Raw genomic sequence first — 15841 nt, 5'->3', positions numbered from 1 at the left:
AAAACGATTAATAGAAACAAAAAAAAAACAGGGAGAGAAAGATTATCAACAGTCAAGCAGTGTTACATTCTCGTGGAGCTATTTAAGTGTATCAAGTGGAATAACTCATATGTGTATTAGGCTTCACGTATGTTATTTTGAGTGTTTGTCATGCAGAGAGAGAGAGAGAGAGAGAGAGAGAGAGAGAGAGAGAGAGACCTCGTCTGAATAGTGTACACGCAACCATAATGCAAAACATCGTAACCTACAGTCCAAAGCCTTTCTTCTGCAGCAAGGCAATGTACCCCATCATAAACTACTTAACAACTACAACACATGTAAAATAGGGGCTAAGAGGTGGTTTAATAGCCCTTCAGAGCAGAGTCATGTTTCTTAGCGTTTTTCATCTGCTTCTATCATTTAAGGATCATCCAGATGGTTTGATATTCCAGTATGATGGCGAGGTAAGGAATCCAACACAATTTGATTTTCCTATTTTCCATTTTCTTTTTGTCTAATTCGTTGTGTTAATGGCACTTCCACCCGGTAATCTTAGTTGCAATATGTTGACTGGTTGCAGAATAAGTATTAGTTTTACAAAAGCTTGACCCCATTTGCAACATTTCTGGTCTTATTGAACTCTTCCATAGCCTCTCCCACCTGGCTTAACCTAATGCTCTCCAGAAAATATTTTTAAACCAGTTTTATCGACCTTGGTGAGGATCCGCCCAGAGTCCTCGGTAGGTATATAAGTGGTGGGGCGTCTGGGATGACCACACTCACTCACTGACTTCTTCACCAGCATCATCAACATCATGAAGGTAAAACTATAACTAATTTTCTCCCTCATTCACTTTTCTTCATCCTCCTCGAGTGTGTATCAAAACACCGAGTTCTTTATTAGCGTCAAATCATTATTATACATCAATAGTGATAATGAGTAAGGAGAGGTTAAACACATCCCATTAAATGTTTACATCCTCCATAACATTGGAAGAACAACTTAGAAAAGCCTTCACCTGTATCACTTTTGTTTCCTGCTGTAATAAGTGACTTACAGCTGTATAAACCACTAGTAGTAAAGATTATGAGAATGAGTAAACAAAGCAAATCAAAGGTATCATTGTAAGTACAGTGAATTATAGGAATAATTATCTCTAAACGTGTATGTAGTTTTCAATAATATAAGTAAAAAGTAAACAATTCATTTACTGTAAAACATAACGTTTCATATTCTGATGTATCAACCAGATTTAATCTTTGGAACCTGATCACAGGATCCTTGATAAACTAGAAAGATTAAGTATATTTTTTTTCATCACACAGGTGGTTCTCGCCCTGACTCTGGTGGCCGCCGGTATGGCTTCCCCATCCGGTCCCCGTTATGGCTTCAACCCCGGCCCTTCCTTCAACCCCGGCCCTTCCTACAGGCCAACCCCGTCCTATGTGAGTAATGAATACTGTAGATACAAATCACATTCTTCATACATGTAATCCCTGTTAAGACTGTACCAAGACGTTTATAATGTGTGAGGATAATTACTCATCAGAAGTGTAGTTTCTCACCGTTCTCTCCTCCTCCCAGGCTCCTGCTCAGTACACCTTCGACTGGGCGGTGAATGACGCTCCCTCCGGTAACGACTTTGGCCATCAGGAGAGTCGTAACGGTGACAACACCCAGGGATCGTACTACGTGCACCTTCCCGACGGTCGTCTGCAGCAGGTGACCTACACTGTCGACGGCGGCTCTGGGTACGTGGCCGATGTCACCTACCAGGGCGAGGCTCAGTTCCCTACCTACAGTCCAGGATCAGCCTATAGGCCAACCCCAGCCTATAGACCTGCCCCAGTGTATGGTTGAAACATATAAAACCATCGTTAATGACCAATTATGAAACTTATTAATAATTTCCCGAATATAAGTAAATTATGCACCAATTAATGGTTCACTCCTATTGTGAAAATGCTTTCATTAATTCTATGTATAAAGTCAATATTTAGCACCAAAGGTGTTTTTTCCTCGTTTGTTTTTTGAATAATGAATAAATATAATTAACAAATAGATTATTATCTACCCTATCTCTCTCCCTCTTTGTCTCTATTTGTGTTTATTATTTATCACGTGACCACCAGCTGGGTCACCGATCAACACAACTTAGAAGATTTTCTTATTATTCTTTCACTTTTTTAAAATGGTTCAACAAAATGCAACAGACATGACATTTATACGTCACTGGCATGATTATCATTCAAGTTAAATATCAAAGTTTTAGTCATGGCTTCTTTTTACGTTGTTATGGTCCTCCTTCATAATATATAATGGAATGTAGTTGACATGACTCCTTCGCGCATAAAAAATGCGGACATGGAGTTGACTAACGCAACCAAAAAGACAATGATGATGGAGAAAGATCTGTGTTAATTTTCACCGAATTTATGATCCATTTTTTATTGGCTTGTATTAGAAACTGACTTTTTATGTCGTGATATGAAAATCTACTTTGGGAGAATAACAATAAAAATTATTTCATTATTATATAAGGTCATTTTAATTACCCCCAAATTATGACCTTTTATTTCACTGAAAGTTAACCTTCGAGGAAGAACAAAGGCTGGACCAACATTGATCATTGTAACTAACAAAGTTTCTACTCGTGTGTTATATAATATGAAGACACAAAGTCATCGTCTAGACATCTTCAGTCTTACATGATATGTTTTTTTCCCGTCCAAGATGACCTCCATCAGCTGACCTTCCCTCACCCAGTCTACACAGGCACGAACCTATACAAGCTGTTGGACAGGTTATTCTTGCCTAGACTCCATTCACAGTCATCATTATCTCATGTTGACTTGTTGCCAGAAACACAGTAACAATGTTATATAGTTTACACGGACACTAGTGGTCGAGTGGTGCGGTAGTCTGCTACTGTATGTAATAAAGGACTAAAACATGAATTCCTTTTGTCTCTTTGTGTTTGCCAATTAACACCACAACTCTGTAATTGTGTTCAAAGTGGCAGGGTGTCAGTAAAAGTTTCTATACCATTAACTCTGGTTTATTTAACATTAACCTTTAATCGAACTGACGACTAAAATAATGTCCAACTATCTAATAATACCCGGGGCCGCCTCCTGATATCTACAAGCCCTTCAAAGGATTAACACTTACTAGCTGGAGCTGATTTCCGCACCTGATGGCAGCCTGGTCATTGTCCTCAACCAATCACCAAACATTTAACAAACCATCAAGACACCATTACCGTACCATTGGTCACCAGTAGAGTGGGTGGATGAGACGAAGACAGGCCTTGTGCCATCCCGTATAACTAGCACCGTTCATCCATAAGATAGAGTCGGGGTCAAAAGTCTTGAACACTTGACAGTATTTGGCATGTAAGTACCCGAAGATCTTAGGTATTAAGGAGAGTTTTATCCCCTTTTGTGGTTCAGGCATAATATGTGATGACAAGTAGTGTTATTAGTATATCCCAATCATATATGTATAACTCACAAGTAGATGCCAGATATTGCTAAGTGTTCAAGACTTTTGACCCCGACTGTACATTATCCCGTGTACTAGTGATGGTCAGTAAGTTAGGATAGTGTTAATTTAGGTTGAAGGACTCCTACAAACACAAGATCACTCGGACACTTAGATCATGTGGGCGTGGATGGTCTGGGCGTGCTAGGAGATTTGAGAAGAATCACTAATACCACAAGTACTACTACTGCTACGACTACTACTACAACTACTACTACTACCACAAATACCACTACCACAAATACCACTTATTTTTTTATACGTGGCCTCCAGCGTCCCCCAATAGCCACACCTTCGCCGCCATTTTATTACCTTAATATTAAATATCCTAATACAAAAGTAGCTATCCTATCTGTGTTGAATTAGTTGAGCCGCAGATCTATGCAGCATTCAGTGACTGTAGCCTCAAAGTCAATATCTGAAGCAGTTGTCGGCATTGGGGATACCACTACCACTACCACAACCACAATCACTACCAGTACCACTTCCATTACCACTACCACTACCACAATCACAACCACTACCACTACCAGTACCACTACCACTGCCACTACCACTACCACTACTATTACCACTACCACTACCACTACCACTACTAATACCACTACTATTAACAATGATAGTAATAAATTTTGATCGGTACCTTCCTGTAGAATTATGAAACACGGGAGAGGGATAACTCCTTATAAGATGCTGTACAGGAAGCCGATGATGGTGAGTTATGGAAATATGAAGCTCCTGTCTACTTAAGAAAGAATCAGAGTCAGTATTAACCATTATCGTTTTATACAGTAAACCCAGACACGACCTCCATAAATATGACTCTTATAACACTATTTTTTCTCTTATATTCACAATCGTGTATTAATATGAACAATTTACCAGTTATGAGAGAATGAATGGAAACTTTAGCTGAAAAATTTTGTATAATGTGTGTTGGTCTTGCACAAGCTTGACCCTATTGATAACACTTCTTATTGAGCATCTCGACAACCTCTTTAGTCTCCCTCAACGTGACAGTCTTCTCATATTAATTTTAAACCAGTTTTATCGACCTTGGTGAGGAACCGCCCAGATTCCTCGGTAGGTATATAAGTGGTGAGGTGTCTGAGATGACCACACTCACTCACTGACTTCTTCACCAGCATCATCAACATCATGAAGGTAAAACTCTAACTCATTTTCTCCCTCATTCACTTTTCTTCATCCTCCTCGAGTGCATCAAAACATCGAGTTGTTCATATCACTAAATTATTATATACATTAATTGATAATGAGTAAGGCGAGGTGAAACACATCCCATTAAATGTTTTCATCCTCCATAACATTGGAAGAACAACTTAGAAAAGTCGTCATTTGCAACACTTTTGTTCCCTGCTGTTATAAGTGACTTAAAGCTGTATAAATCACTATGATAACGTGCAAAAAAAGGAAATCAAGAGTACCATTGTAAGTATAGTTATATTTAGAATGAATTATAGGAATAATTAAAAATGAATGTGTGTGTAATTCCAAATGATATAATTAAAAAGTAAACAATTCATTTCCTGTATTCAATAACATAGCGTATCCTTGATACACTAGAACGATTAAATATCATTTTTGTCCTCACACAGGTGGTTCTCGCCTTGACTCTGGTGGCCGCCGCTATGGCTGCCCCATCCGGTCCCCGTTATGGCTTCAATCCCGGCCCTTCCTTCAACCCCGGCCCTTCCTTCAACCCAGGCCCTTCCTACAGGCCAACCCCGTCCTATGTGAGTAATGAATATTGTAGTTACAAATCTTATTCTTCATACATGTAATCCCAGTTAAGACTGTACCAAGACGTTTATTATGTGTGAGAATAAATTACTCACCAAAGGTGTAGTTTCTCACCGTTCTCTCCTCCTCCCAGGCTCCTGCTCAGTACAGCTTCGACTGGGCGGTGAATGACGCTCCCTCCGGTAACGACTTCGGCCACCAGGAGAGTCGTAACGGTGACAACACCCAGGGGTCGTACTACGTGCAGCTTCCCGACGGTCGTCTGCAGCGGGTGACCTACACTGTCGACGGCGGGTCTGGGTACGTGGCCGATGTCACCTACCAGGGCGAGGCTCAGTTCCCTACCTACAGTCCAGGCTCATCCTATAGGCCAACCCCAGCCTATAGACCTGCCCCAGTGTATGGTTAAAACATATAAAACCATCGTTAATGGCCAATTATGAAACTTATAAATGAATTGCCTAATATAAATAAATTATATACAAATTAATGGTTCACTCCTAATGTGAAAATGCTTGTAGAAATTCTATGTATAAAGTCTTTATTTAGCAGCAAAGGTGTTTTTTCCACTCTTGTTTTACGGATAATGAATAAATACAATTAAAATATAGATTCTTGCCTACCATTTCTCTCTTCCTTTGTCTCTATTTGTGTTTATTAACTCTCACATGACCGCCAGCTGGGTCACCGATCAACAGAACTTTACATTATAAAATATTGGTAAAAAATGGAAGATTTTCTTATAATGTTATCACTTTTGTGACATTTATAATTCCTAGGATGATTCTCATTCAAGTTAAATGTCAAAGTATCAGTCATGACTTCCTATTACGTTGTTATGGTCTTCCTGTGTAATATATATATATGAGTTTTACTTGAGATGACTCCTTCATGCATTAAAAAATACGGTCAGTCAAGCGATAGAAGGCGGACAATGAGTTGACTAACGCAACCAAAACGGCAAGGATGATGGAAACGGAACTGTGCTAGTTTTCAGGTAGTTCATAATCCATTTTTCACAAGCTTGTATCAGTCATTGACTTCTTCTGTTATTTGATATGAGATTCTACTTGGAGAGAATAACTATTAACAACTATTTCATTATTTTCATGCATAACCTATTTGAACAACTTTCATAAGAGATATTATATTTCGTCAATTTAATTACCCCAAATTATGACCTTTTATTACTCTGAAAGTTAACCTTCGCGGAAGAACAAAGGCTGGACCAACATTTTTCATTGTAACTAACAAAGTTTCCACTCGTGTGTTATATAATATGAAGACCCAAAGTCATCGTCTAGACATCTTCAGTCTTACATGATATGTGTTTTTCCCCGTCCAAGATGACCTCCATCAGCTGATCTTCCCTCACCCAGCCTACACAGGCACGAACCTATACAAGCTGTTGGACAGGTTATTCCTGCCTAGACTCGATTCACAGTCATCTTTATCTCATGTTGAGTTGTTGCCAGAAACAAAGTAACAATGTTATATAGTTTACACGGACACTAGTGGTAGAGCGGCGTGGTAGTCTGCTACTGTATGTAATAAAGGACTAAAACATGATTTCCTTTTGTCTCTTTGTGTTTGCCAATTAACACCACAACTCTGTAATTGTGTTCAAAGTGGCAGGGTGTCAGTAAAAGTTTCTATACCATTAACTCTGGTTTATTTAACATTAAACTTTAATCGAACCGACGACTAAAATAATATCCAACTAACTTATAATACCCGGGGCCGCCTTCTAACTTGTACAGGGCCATCAAAGGATTAACACTTACTCGCTGGAGTTGACATCCGCACCTGATGGCAGCCTAGTCATTGTCCTAAGCCAATCACCAAACATTTAACAAACTACTCTAGACATCTTTACCGTACCATTGGTCACCAGTAGAGTGGGTGGATGAGACGATGCTATCCTTTATAACTAGCACCGTTCATCCATGAGGTGTACTAGTGACGTTTGGTAAGTTATGGATAGTGTTAATTTAGGTTGAGAGGCCCCTATAAACACAAGACCAAACGGATACCTGGACCATGTGGGCTTGGGTTGTGTGGGCGTGGTAGGAGATTCGGGAAGTACTACCACTACTACTACCACTACCACTACCACTACACCTTCCAATACCACTACCACTACCACTACACCTTCCATTACCACTACCACTACCACTACTACGACACCTACCTCTACTAATAATAATGAGAGCAATAAATTTTGATAATAACTTTCCTGTACAGGAAGCCGATGATGGTGAGTTAAGGAAGTATGATGTTCTTGTCTTCTTGAGGCTGAATCAGAGTCAGTAGTAACCATTATCGTTTTATAGTAAAGCCAGACACGACCTCCATATATATGAATCTTAAAACACCCTATTTTTTCTCTTATATTCGCAATCGTAAATTAATATGAATAATTTCCTATTTTAAGCTGAAAAATCTGTATAATTTGTGTTGGTCTTGCGCAAAGTTGACCCTATTGATAACACGTCTTATTGAACACCTACACAGTCTCTCCCGTGTCCCTCACCGTGACACTCTTTTGATTATGTTTTTAAACCAGTTTTGTCGACCTTGGTGAGGACCCGCCCACAGTCCTCGGTAGGTATATAAGTGGTGAAGCTTCTGGGATGATCACACTCACTCACTGACTTCTTCACCAGCATCATGAACATCATGAAGGTAAAATTCTCACTCATTAACTCTCTCAGTCACTCTCCTAAAACTCTCACACTCTCTCTATTTCTCACTCCCTTAACTTCTCCTTCACTTATTCAATCACTCACTCTCCTTATGATTAAAATTGAAATTTTTGCAAATATTAGCTTCCCATGACTTTATTCATAACTTTTCTTTAAGTAACTCGAAAACAAAAAACTTTGTGTGCGTGTTTTAGTTTCTAACAACATAGGTAAATTACGAAGCAGGTCACTTGGTATGTAAGTGATCTGTTAAGAATATAAAGTATCAACATAAATTAAATTAAATCTCTGGGTCATGACCACAGGATCCTTGCTAAAGTAAGAGGATTAATTGTTACATTTTTGTCATCACACAGGTGGTTCTTGCCCTGACTCTGGTGGTCGCCGCTGTGGCTGCCCCGTCCGGTCCCCGTTATGGCTTCAATCCCAGCCCTTCCTTCAACCCCGGCCCTTCCTTCAACCCCGGCCCTTCCTTCAACCCCGGCCCTTCCTTCAACCCTGGCCCTTCCTTCAGTCCCGCCCCGTCCTACAGGCCAACCCCGTCCTATGTGAGTAATGAATACTGTTGTGTATCGATATTATAGTGACAAATATTCATTCTTCTTACGTCTAATACGAGAGGTTTTGTTTCTCACTGTACTTTCCTCCTACCAGGGTCCTGCTCAGTACAGCTTCGACTGGGCGGTGAATGACGCTCCCTCCGGTAACGACTTCGGCCACGAGGAAACTCGTAACGGTGACAACACCCAGGGGTCGTACTACGTGCAGCTTCCTGATGGTCGTCTGCAGCGGGTGACCTACACTGTCAACGGCGGCTCTGGGTACGTGGCCGAAGTCACCTACCAGGGCGAGGCTCAGTTCCCTACCTATGGTGCAGGCTCAGCCTATAGGCCTACCCCAGTGTATGGTTGAAATATACTTATCTCCATTGTATGACCGATTACGTAAATTATCAATAAACCATAAATTAAATTTGATGTACATATTAATGAATTTGTCCATTTTAATATAAATATTTTTGTTTATCAAATTTCTTGAAAGGTTTTATCCCATAACAGTACTTAAAGTAATCAATGTTTTCATCACTTCTTTTTCTCTAAAGTTCGGTAACTCTTTCTATTTACTCCAAGACTATCTATACTCTGATTCCTTCACACGTAACATTGATCAAAACATTCGTGTAACGTCTTGAGCTATACAGCAGTTGTCACTTCAGAAGCACTAAGACATAGCTTATTTAATCATATCAAGAAAATTGATCAAGTGATTATGCAAGTTATGTTACACTGTGAATTACCACAAGCCAATACCCTACCAACTGTATCATCATGTCAGTTTATTTATGAATTATTTCACCTTAGTAATAAATCTTGGAATTGGATTGATTTTGTTTGATTTTGTTAAGTTGTATATATAATATCCAGCAAGTACGACGGTTTACTTTATTCAACTAAACTACCTGTTTTTGAATTTTACATTCAAACCAAGTTGTCATGTCATCAAGGAAAATCAAAATTATCAGAGAATGTTTATGGTAATACAATACTGTGTGGGAGTTAGTCTCATGTTGATTGTTAATACTATTATTACTATCATCATCATCATCATCATCATCATCATCATCATCATCATCATCACGTCCTAAGTCATCGTCTAGACATCTTCAGTCTTATGATGTGTGTTTTTCCCCGTCCAAGATGACCTCCATCAGCTGACCTTCCATCAGCCAGCCTACACCAGATCCTATACAACCTGTTGGAAGGGTTATTCTTGCCTAGACTCCATTCACAGTCATATTTATCTCATGTTGCCAGAAACACAGTAACAGTGTTGTATAATTTACACGGACGCTAACGGCAGAGGGGTGTGGTAGTCTTTTTTTTTTATGGGTATTAGCCCTCCCGGGCACAGGTCACTGACCCACATCGGGGCCTGGGGGGCGAAAATGTAATAATCATTCATAGTAAATAAAATTTATAATAAAAAGTAAAATAAAATAATAATGATAGCAATAATAATAATAACTCTGTAATAATAATAATAATAATAATAATAATAATAATAATAATAATAATAATAATAATAATAATAATAATAATAATAGTAATAATAATAATAATAATAATAATAATAATAATAATAACAATAATAATAATAATAATAATAATAGTAATAATAATAATAATAATAATAAAGAACTATAAAGAAATACAAAAACGAAAAAAAATCAATAGTGAGAAACGCTTTATGTATGTTGTGTTGTCAAGTAAGAGAAACAATTGAGACCTGCAATTGTGTGTAAATGTGGCAGAAAGACAGATCAACAACGTGGGACTTGGTCACAATTTTCGTGATGCCATATGGCAGCAGGGTCTACCATTAGACAACACATTATGCTTCCATTATCTTCCCAGTCGGTAGTTCCTCCCTGTTTGGTAGCTGCTACTGTGAGGACGAGACAGGATGGGGGAGGTATGCACAAACCTGCTGATGTTATTGTTGGTCTTAGACTTGACAACAGTGGCCATTGTTCTTAGGGCAAATACAACAATGATTTAAAATTTACAAGAAAATATCACACTCCTTAACCATTTTGTTCAACAATTTCAAATTCATTTTCAACAGTTTATTCAAGTGAAGATTAAATTTCAAAACTGTTTCATATTACTAATTCACACAAAGTCGATATGATAAAGAGCCAACATTACATCTGTTATCAAGGTAATGTAATTTATAGATAAGTTGACAATATAATACAGCTTGTGTTTTGGTTGTTAGATCTTGTCTTGAAGTAATTTACTTTATAGTGTCACCTAGTATTTGGCCTAACAGATTTACGTGTCTTTAATAAAATGCCTCTCTAAAATTATTATTATATGCTTATTAAACAGACAGTCTTCGAGAAAGCCCCCAACGACAGACAGAGATTAACAGAGAAGGAAAAGCATAAATTTTAAGAAGTCTAATAACATTTATTACTTCTCTATGAAATCAAAGCAACAAAATAAAAATAAAATTAACATTGCAAGTAAAAGCTTTCTATACATAGATATTGCAACATTTCCACATCAAAAGTGATATATTATTTCTTTCTCTATATATAAATACATATGTAGGGGGATTTATTAATTATATGGTTAAATGTGTTTTAACCATACGCTGGGGTTGGCCTATAGGATGGCCCTGCACTGTAGGTAGGGAATTGAGCCTCGCCCTGGTAGGTGACCTCGGCCACGTACCCAGAGCCGCCGTTGACAGTGTAGGTCACCCGCTGCAGACGACCGTCGGGAAGCTGCACGTAGTACGACCCCTGGGTGTTGTCACCGTTACGAGTCTCCTCGTGGCCGAAGTCGTTACCGGAGGGAGCGTCATTCACCGCCCAGTCGAAGCTGTACTGAGCAGGACCCTGGGAACAGGAAAGTGTAATAAGTCTTCTTCATAACTTGTTTAAGTACAGTAGAAATGAAACAAAAACACTAGTAATAAATTATCCTGGAAAACACTTAATACATTCTTATCTGAACTTTCAAATATTAACAAGTGATATTCTTAAGCACGTTATCCACGTAAAAAACTATATTTATTACATAAGTTGGCCTATAGGACGGGGCTGGTCTGTAGGACGGGGCAGGGGCAGGGACGGGGGCGGGGGAGAAGCCGTAGCCACGTCTGGACGGCGCAGCCATAGCGGCGGCCACCAGAGTCAGGGCGAGAACCACCTGTGTGATGACAAATGTGTGACAATTATTCATATTATTTTATCAGTGACCCTGTGGTGAGGCTGAAAATATCAGCTGTCATTACTAAGTGATGCTAAACAAACTTGTGTATATATAATGACTGGCAAATATTTACCTAATGTCATTTAGAACTAACACTCATGTCCAGAGTTTCTGTACAGTTATATGGGAATTGACTAATTGATTGTCATGTATTCCTGTAATCTAGGCATAAATCTGTCCCTGTACTGTACCATCTGAATAAACTATTTTGTTTCTGGGTCATTATTCCAGTATTCGTTGTGTTGCATAATGTGCCAGAACTAAGGAGTTGGAGTGACCTAAACGCCACTATCTATTTATGAATGAACTTATAAGAATCAAACGTTAGTAAAGATCTTGCTGCTTTGATACACACGAGGGGAGTGAGTGAGTGAGTGAGTGAGTGGGTGAGTGTGAGAGTTTTACCTTCATGATGTTGATGATGCTGGTGAAGGAATCAGTTAGTGAGTGTGGTCATCCCAGACGCCTCACCACTTATATACCTACCGAGGACTGTGGGCGGGTCCTCACCAAGGTCGACAAAACTGGTTTAAAAATATTTTCTAAAGATAATCACGATAAGGGAGGTGGGAGGGGCTGTGTAGGTGCTCAGTGAGACAAAAGATGTTATGAATTGGGTGAAGCTCTTAAATTATTTTAGTTAAAATTACCAAATAATTTCTCGTCATCGGTGACAATTACAAATTAATTAAAGATTTTGAATAATAAAGAAAATATTATTCTTAAAAAGGCACATTTTTATTCAGGTTGTGTCTGGCTGAAGAGGAATAAGACTGTCCAGCAGTTGCTTTGTTATGGGGCAATAAGAAGCAAGTATCCGAAATAACAAAAGTTAAGAATAAAATAGAATGATATCAGAATGAATGATAATAATCAACAATTTGATACAAGAAGAAGCTGCCAGATCTATTTCACTAAAACGTCACACACTGTAATAGAAGAACATATGGCTTATAATAACTCCTTAACTTGTCTGTGTATTGGGGACATATGGGATTATTCCCCGAGGCTGTTAATGGGAATAAGAACAATAGAGGAACTTAAAACTGTAGGACCAACAATAACATCAGCAGGATCGTGGACACCTCCCACCAACCCGTCTCGCCCTCACAGTAGCAGACTACCACGCCACTCTACCATTAGTCTTCTGGTAAACTATGCGACATTGTTACTTAGGAAGTGAAGATGATGATGATGATGACGATGATGATGATGATGACGATGATGATGATGATGACGATGATGATCATATTAGTTATTCATGTTTAACTACATGTGTAAGAATATTACCTTAACCATTGTACTCTAATAACTTCTATTTTCTTGTTGTTACGACAAAATAAATAACTGTAAAATAAAAGGGTAGAGATACTATTATTTTGCCGTTTATTTCAACATCATTTATTTCTATCAATGTTGTTTGCTGTTTGTTCCTCCCAGTTTAAGTCTTAGAGAAGTACAGGACAGTATGCATAATGAAACTTTAAACTATCTATTAAAAGCCACATGGTTCAAATCGTCTAATTATCATTATAATAAAATAACAAAACTGTTATACTAATAGAACTGAGATGTTATATTACCTAATTATACTCTTAAATCACAAAAGGTACCATTCTATTTAAAGAAATTACCTGAGGTGTTGATATAAACCACTGAGGAATGAGTTAACAAATGATCGAAAAGTTGACATAGATTCACCTCCATCAACATTGTCCTTTGGGTGCGATAGTCAGCTCAGTGTCCACATTTTCTCTCTTGACTGTCCAAAATGACTGAAGGAGTCTCTTCATCTACGTTTTATGCAACACAACTGGATCGTTAACAATGCACTTAGAAGTCAGAACTAACCCTTGGACACTCCTGTGTCGTTTTGAGAATCAGTTTATTGAAGAATAAATCTGGCATCTGCTGCTTATTACTGATATATAATAAAAAAGTGATGAAATGAAAAGGAAATCATACCTTTGTTACCAAGGTAACATATTATACAAGTTGTCTGACGTGATAATACAAGTGGTGTTGTTTGGTCGCAGATCTTGACCTTATTGACTACCAAGTATTACATAATCATAAACTCGAATATTTTGTAGAAACCAAACGAGAGAGAGAAGATGAGAGAGGAAGAAAGACAATAAGCAATATTCTGATAACCTCTACTGATTACTCTTAAAAACAGAAAAAGAAAGGTAAAAAAAGCCTCTTAGTGGGTTATATAAACATTTTAAATAAAATAAATAATTTTTGTAGAGATTTATTGATAAATTACATAATAATTAAATCACAATGGTCATGTTTTAACCATACACTGGGGCTGGGTTGTAGGATGGGGCTGGCCTGTAGGATGGATACTGAGCCTCGCCCTGGTAGGTGACCTCGGCCACGTACCCAGAGCCGCCGTTGACAGTGTAGGTCACCCGCTGCAGACGACCGTCGGGAAGCTGCACGTAGTACGACCCCTGGGTGTTGTCACCGTTACGAGTCTCCTCGTGGCCGAAGTCGTTACCGGAGGGAGCGTCATTCACCGCCCAGTCGAAGCTGTACTGAGCAGGACCCTGGGAATAGGAAAGTGTAATAAGTCTTCTTCATAACTTGTTTAAGTACAGTAGAAATGAAACAAAAGCACTGGTAATAAATTATCCTCGAAAACACTTAATACATTCTTATCTGAACTTTCAAATATAAACAAGTGATATTCTTAAGCACGTTATCCACGTAAAAAACTATATTTATTACATAAGTTGGCCTATAGGACGGGGCTGGTCTGTAGGACGGGGCAGGGGCAGGGACGGGGGCGGGGGAGAAGCCGTAGCCACGTCTGGACGGGGCAGCCATAGCGGCGGCCACCAGAGTCAGAGCGAGAACCACCTGTGTGATGACACATGTGTGACAATTATTCATATTATTTTATCAGTGACCCTGTGGTGAGGCTGCAAATATCAACTGTCATTACTAAGTGATGCTAAACAAACTTGTGTATATATAATGACTGGCAAATATTTACCTAATGTCATTTAGAACTAACACTCATGTCCAGAGTTTCTGTACAGTTATATGGGAATTGACTAATTGATTGTCATGTATTCCTGTAATCTAGGCATAAATCTGTCCCTGTACTGTAACATCTGAATATACTATTTTGTTTCTGAATAATGGAGAGAATTACGACGACTTACTCTGTTTATATATACTCGCAGTCTGTAGAGTTTGAGTCTCATACACATGTGGTGTGTTTGTCCCGAATCATAATATGCAATGATGTTCCTCTGGGTCATTATTCCAGTATTCGTTGTGTTGCATAAAGTGCCAGAACTAAGGAGTTGGAGTGACCTAAACGCCACTATCTGTTTATGAATGAACTTATAAGAATCAAACGTTAGTAAAGATCTTGCTGCTTTGATACACACGAGGAGAGTGAGTGAGTGAGTGAGTGAGTGGGTGAGTGTGAGAGTTTTACCTTCATGATGTTGATGATGCTGGTGAAGGAATCAGTTAGTGAGTGTGGTCATCCCAGCCGCCTCACCACTTATATACCTACCGAGGACTGTGGGCGGGTCCTCACCAAGGTCGACAAAACTGGTTTAAAAATATTTTCTAAAGATAACCACGATAAGGGAGGTGGGAGGGGCTGTGTAGGTGCTCAGTGAAACAAAAGATGTTATGAATTGGGTGAAGCTCTTAAATTATTTTTTTTAAAATTAGCAAATATTTTCTCATCATCGGTGACAATTACAAATTAATTAATGATTTTGAATAATAAAGAAAATATTATTCTTAAAAAGACACATTTTTATTCAGGTTGTGTCTGGCTGAAGAGGAATAAGACTGTCCAGCAGTTGCTTTGTTATGGGGCAATAAGAAGCAAGTATCCGAAATAACAAAAGTTAAGAATAAAATAGAATGATATCAGAATGAATGATAATAATCAACAATTTGATACAAGAAGAAGCTGCCAGATCTATTTCACTAAAACGTCACACACTGTAATAGAAGAACATATGGCTTATAATAACTCCTTAACTTGTCTGTGTATTGTGGACATATGGGATTATTCCCCGAGGCTGTTAATG

At 38.5% G+C, this 15841-nt stretch overlaps 4 protein-coding genes across 5 annotated transcripts; 2 read left to right on the top strand and 2 right to left on the bottom strand.

Moving 5' to 3' along the window:
• The first annotated feature begins 767 nt into the window (after positions 1 to 767).
• On the top strand, positions 768 to 5901 carry LOC121869464 (cuticle protein 7-like). 2 transcript variants are annotated; one of them, XM_042370816.1, is made up of 3 exons: positions 768 to 800; positions 1306 to 1425; positions 5418 to 5901. In XM_042370816.1, the coding sequence occupies exons 1-3, from the start codon at positions 795 to 797 to the stop codon at positions 5691 to 5693; spliced, it is 402 nt and encodes a 133-aa protein (XP_042226750.1). In that variant the 5' UTR covers positions 768 to 794; the 3' UTR covers positions 5694 to 5901. The 2 variants fall into 2 exon arrangements, with proteins under 2 accessions (XP_042226750.1, XP_042226751.1); XM_042370817.1 differs by lacking the exons at positions 768 to 800; positions 1306 to 1425 and adding an exon at positions 5148 to 5277.
• A 2053-nt stretch (positions 5902 to 7954) lies between these two features.
• Positions 7955 to 8901, top strand: LOC121869512 (cuticle protein 7-like). The gene is made up of 3 exons (XM_042370866.1): positions 7955 to 7969; positions 8346 to 8537; positions 8644 to 8901. The coding sequence occupies exons 1-3, from the start codon at positions 7955 to 7957 to the stop codon at positions 8899 to 8901; spliced, it is 465 nt and encodes a 154-aa protein (XP_042226800.1).
• Positions 8902 to 10946: 2045 nt separating this feature from the next.
• Positions 10947 to 12216, bottom strand: LOC121869730 (cuticle protein 7-like). Its single transcript, XM_042371293.1, has 3 exons — positions 12177 to 12216; positions 11577 to 11708; positions 10947 to 11395 (listed from the first exon to the last, which is right to left on the bottom strand). Exons 1-3 carry the CDS (start codon positions 12180 to 12182, stop codon positions 11138 to 11140), a joined length of 396 nt encoding a protein of 131 aa, XP_042227227.1. The 5' UTR covers positions 12183 to 12216; the 3' UTR covers positions 10947 to 11137.
• A 1793-nt stretch (positions 12217 to 14009) lies between these two features.
• LOC121869729 (cuticle protein 7-like) lies at positions 14010 to 15268 on the bottom strand. The gene is made up of 3 exons (XM_042371292.1): positions 15229 to 15268; positions 14508 to 14639; positions 14010 to 14326 (listed from the first exon to the last, which is right to left on the bottom strand). Exons 1-3 carry the CDS (start codon positions 15232 to 15234, stop codon positions 14069 to 14071), a joined length of 396 nt encoding a protein of 131 aa, XP_042227226.1. The 5' UTR covers positions 15235 to 15268; the 3' UTR covers positions 14010 to 14068.
• Positions 15269 to 15841: the final 573 nt, after the last annotated feature.

This window comes from Homarus americanus, unplaced genomic scaffold, assembly GCF_018991925.1.
Source record: "Homarus americanus isolate GMGI-L3 unplaced genomic scaffold, GMGI_Hamer_2.0 scaffold23578, whole genome shotgun sequence".
Lineage (NCBI taxonomy): Eukaryota > Metazoa > Arthropoda > Malacostraca > Decapoda > Nephropidae > Homarus > Homarus americanus.
This window is presented reverse-complemented; position numbering and strand designations above follow the sequence as displayed.

What these genes read in the sequence shown, in the direction of transcription:
- LOC121869730 (XM_042371293.1), bottom strand. An exon ending in CGTCCTATAGGCCAACTTAT is followed by an intron (nt 11,396 to 11,576) that starts GTAATAAATATA and finishes TCCTGTTCCCAG; the next exon opens with GGTCCTGCTCAGTACAGCTT.
- LOC121869464 (XM_042370816.1), top strand. An exon ending in ACAGGCCAACCCCGTCCTAT is followed by an intron (nt 1,426 to 5,417) that starts GTGAGTAATGAA and finishes TCCTCCTCCCAG; the next exon opens with GCTCCTGCTCAGTACAGCTT.
- LOC121869729 (XM_042371292.1), bottom strand. An exon ending in CGTCCTATAGGCCAACTTAT is followed by an intron (nt 14,327 to 14,507) that starts GTAATAAATATA and finishes TCCTATTCCCAG; the next exon opens with GGTCCTGCTCAGTACAGCTT.
- LOC121869512 (XM_042370866.1), top strand. An exon ending in ACAGGCCAACCCCGTCCTAT is followed by an intron (nt 8,538 to 8,643) that starts GTGAGTAATGAA and finishes TCCTCCTACCAG; the next exon opens with GGTCCTGCTCAGTACAGCTT.